The sequence below is a fragment of the Chiloscyllium plagiosum genome, unplaced genomic scaffold, assembly GCF_037043375.1.
Source record: "Chiloscyllium plagiosum isolate Xiang-an unplaced genomic scaffold, Cpla_swu_hap1 HiC_scaffold_27, whole genome shotgun sequence".
Taxonomy (NCBI): Eukaryota; Metazoa; Chordata; class Chondrichthyes; order Orectolobiformes; family Hemiscylliidae; genus Chiloscyllium; species Chiloscyllium plagiosum.
Genome location: NW_028270165.1, coordinates 59,116,175 through 59,119,607, shown reverse-complemented (window position 1 = coordinate 59,119,607; position 3,433 = coordinate 59,116,175). Strand labels below are relative to the sequence as shown.

The window sequence follows — 3,433 nt, the reverse complement described above, 5'->3', positions numbered from 1 at the left end:
ACAGAGATGATGTCTGTCACTATTCTGTCCTTCTCAAAGGCTTATACTCCATCACACAGACAAACGTTACCAAGCATGCACACTTGCAAACACATACATATGAGTCGATGTGGTGAATTTGCATTTGCAGATACATTCGATGTGCGCTTTGAGCAGAAATCGGCAGGTAGTCAATCCATGTATTATTTTATAAATTCCTACTTTGGTAATAGAACCAGTCTGATTCAAGATTCGGATACAGGCACATTCAAACTTCACACCTTTCATACATTGAGAGAGCTGAGATGTCACCTATTTTTATAAAACCTTAAGTCATCTCGAGACTGACTTAAAAAATGTTCTGGGATTTATACATTAATGAAGCAAAACCTGCAACCCATTCTAAAAGATGAAAGACTTAACAGCAATCCAGGTTTTTTTCAATATATCATTTCTGTTGCATGACACTGTGATCTTTTGCTTTAAATTCTGTGTCTGATGATCCTGCTCCACAGCTACCTGATGAAGGAGCAGTGCTCTGGAAGCTAGTGCATCCAAATAAACCTGTTGGACTATATCTTGGTGCTTTTTAACTTAACTATGATTTTTAACTTTACCCACCCCAGTCCAACACCGGCTCCTCCACGTCGTTTCTAGTGAACACGGCCCACACCCTTTACTGCTGCCAGTAAACTTTACAATGCTGATGAAATGGTGCAGTACTCATTACAGCCTGAAAAATGTACAATTTCTAACGATAGTAGCTACGCATTCACTGCTCCATTGATACACGACATTGGAAACTTAGTGCAGGAGGCTGAAAGAAATGAGCGGCTTTAAAACAAAAACCATTTGGAGCTCAAAGCTTTCAATGAGAACCTGAGCCTGACGTTAAGTTCAGGTAAACTTTACTGTGACCCAACTTTGTTACAGCTTCAGATTCCCCCCAGCAAAAAGGCATAGAAAAAGTAGGTTTTTTTTTTAAAAACAGCTCACGGTCAAAGCGCACACACTCTCCACACCCAACACCGCCACCACCAACCCCTCCAACCCATTGCTCCTTCAATCCTCGTGAACTCGCTGGTGGCTCCGCACGTTGAAGGAGCGGGTGAAACCCTTCCCACACTGAGAGCAGGTGAAGGGCTTCTCGCCCGTGTGGACCCGCTGGTGGTTCAGCAGGTTGGAGGAATTGCTAAAAGCCTTCCCACACACTGTGCAGGGGAACGGCCTCTCCCTGTGTGGACCCGCTGATGGGTCAGCAGTTGGGAGGAACTGTTGAAGGCCTTCCCGCACTGGGGACAGCTGAAGGGTTTCTCCTATGTGTGGACACGCCGGTGGGTCAGCAGGTTAGAGGAATTGCTGAAGGCTTTCCCGCACTCTAAGCAGCTGAAAGGCCTTTCACCCGTCTGGACCCGTTGGTGGTTCAGCCTGAAGGAGGAACTGCTGAAGGCCTTCCCACACTCGGGGCAGCTGAAGGGCCTTTCCCCAGTGTGGACCCGCCGGTGGGCCAGCAAGGCAGAGGAATAGCTGAAGGCCTTCCCAGACTCCGGGCAGGAGAACGGCCTCTCCCCCGTGTGGACCCGCTGGTGCTTCAGCAGATCAGAGGATTTGCTGAAGGCCTTCCCGCAGTTGGGACAGCTGAAGGGCCTTTCCCCTGTGTGGACCCGCCGGTGGGTCAGCAGGGCAGAGGAATCACCGAAGGCCTGTCTGCAGTCAGGGCAAGAGAATGGCCTCTCCCCTGTGTGGACCCGCTGGTGCTTCAGCAGGTCGGAGGAATTGCTGAAGGCCTTCCCACACTCTGAGCAGCTGAAGGGCCTCTCCACTGCCTGGACCCGCTTGTGGGTTAGCAGGGTGGTGGAATTGCTGAAGGCCTTGCCGTACTCAGGGCAGCTGAATGGCTTCTCCCCTCTGTGGATCTGGTGGTGCTTTAGCAGGTCGGAGGATTTGCTAAAGGCCTTCCTATAGACTGGGCAGGAGAATGGCCTCTCCCCGGTGTGGCTGCGCTGATAAGCCTCTGGGGCAGACGGGGCACAAAAGCCTTTCCCACAGTTACCACACTTCCATGGTTTCTCCACAGTACGGGATTCCTCTGGTTTCTCCATGGCTGAAGCTTCAGCTGTCCGCAAACACTTGTACAGCCCCTCCCCACTGTGAATTCCTGTTTTCAGGCCGTATAGCTGTTACACGCTCCACGCTCAGTGCGCTGCAACAGTAGGGTCTCTCATCCAGTCCCACTGATGCTGAAAAAGTACTCAAACAAGAACCAAAAAGCTTGTTTCCTTCTCACAGAATCATAGTTGAAAATTGTTGCGGTCCTGATGGATTGGGTGACTGTCAGACATTGATCTCAAAGTGAGGACTGCAGTCACTGGAGTCAGAGTCAAAAAGCGCAGCACTGGGAAAGCACAGCAGGTCCGGCAGCATCCGAGGAGCAGAGAGTCAATGTTTCCGGCATAACGCTTCCACCTGTTCATTTTGAAACTTCTGTCTTCAGATCTTCAAATACGCTGCAAAAAGAAATTATAAAATTCATCACTGTCAGTGCAGGGTATAAATTCAGAACAAGCAATTCTACTTTCTGCAGAATATTCTTTTCTTATTCCACAAAATTGAAAACACCATCCCACTCTCTCCCCCCCTCTGTTTTCACTCCACTCTAACTAATTCTTACGGGGCAACCAACAAGGTGACTTTGTCACTGTATAAGTTCAAAATTAATATGAAAGAAGTCTTCGATAAGCTGTTGGCACTTAGAAGTTGACAAGGCACTGGGACTCGATGAAATGTATCCAAGGATCTTGAAGGAAGGGACGACAGAAATTATGGGAGCACTCGCCATAATTCAACAGTCTTCCATGGAATTGGAGGAAGTGACTGGAAAACTGCAACCATTGCAACCTTGTTTAAGAAAGGTCGTAAATATATGCTCAGCAATTATAGGGCAGCCAGTTTAAATTTGGTGGAAAAGCAGAAATAGTTATTCTGGTCAAAATTTGTAGTCACACGGAGAAAGGCGGATTAGGAAGAGTCAGCGGTTGGAGGAGTCCTCCAAGAATTCGGAGACAATGGGGGCGGGGCAATCGTTTTCCCCGCCCCCAGCCATTTGAAAGGTGAGTTTCTTTTAAGTTTGAACGTATTTTCTTTCAATTTTCAGCAATGTTATTCCAGACCTCTGGAAGGCTGAAGCATTGAGAAACTTTCAGACATAAACAAACGGATATGAATAAAATTCATAAAAATAGGTAAGGTAAATTGCGAAATAAACCCAGCACAAAATATCAAAAACAATAGCAAGAGCTGGTATTGGTATGCTGAAGGGAACAAAATCGCTGAAGTAAATGTTTGTCCCTTGGAAGATGAAACCGCTGAGTTAGTGGGGGGAACACTGAAATAGCAGAGCTGCTAAATCAAAACTTTCCTCAGCTTTCACATTGGAGGACAGCAATACTATCCC

General features: G+C 47.4%; 1 protein-coding gene across 1 annotated transcript; it reads right to left on the bottom strand.

Moving 5' to 3' along the window:
- Positions 1–285: 285 nt before the first annotated feature.
- On the bottom strand, positions 286–2,313 carry LOC148144282 (uncharacterized). Its single transcript, XM_087975677.1, has 3 exons — positions 1,935–2,313; positions 1,375–1,850; positions 286–1,207 (listed from the first exon to the last, which is right to left on the bottom strand). Exons 1-3 carry the CDS (start codon positions 2,079–2,081, stop codon positions 1,042–1,044), a joined length of 789 nt encoding a protein of 262 aa, XP_087831803.1. The 5' UTR covers positions 2,082–2,313; the 3' UTR covers positions 286–1,041.
- Positions 2,314–3,433: the final 1,120 nt, after the last annotated feature.

Bases quoted from the DNA above. Each gene is read 5' to 3' on its own strand.
- LOC148144282 (XM_087975677.1), bottom strand. From the start codon at position 2,081: ATGGAGAAACCAGAGGAATCCCGTACTGTGGAGAAACCATGGAAGTGT. The intron at 1,851-1,934 runs GCCTTTAGCAAA...GAGTACGGCAAG, and splicing joins CCTGCCCAGTCTATAGGAAG to GCCTTCAGCAATTCCACCAC. The intron at 1,208-1,374 runs GCCTTTCAGCTG...ACACAGGGAGAG, and splicing joins CGGGTCCAGACGGGTGAAAG to GCCGTTCCCCTGCACAGTGT.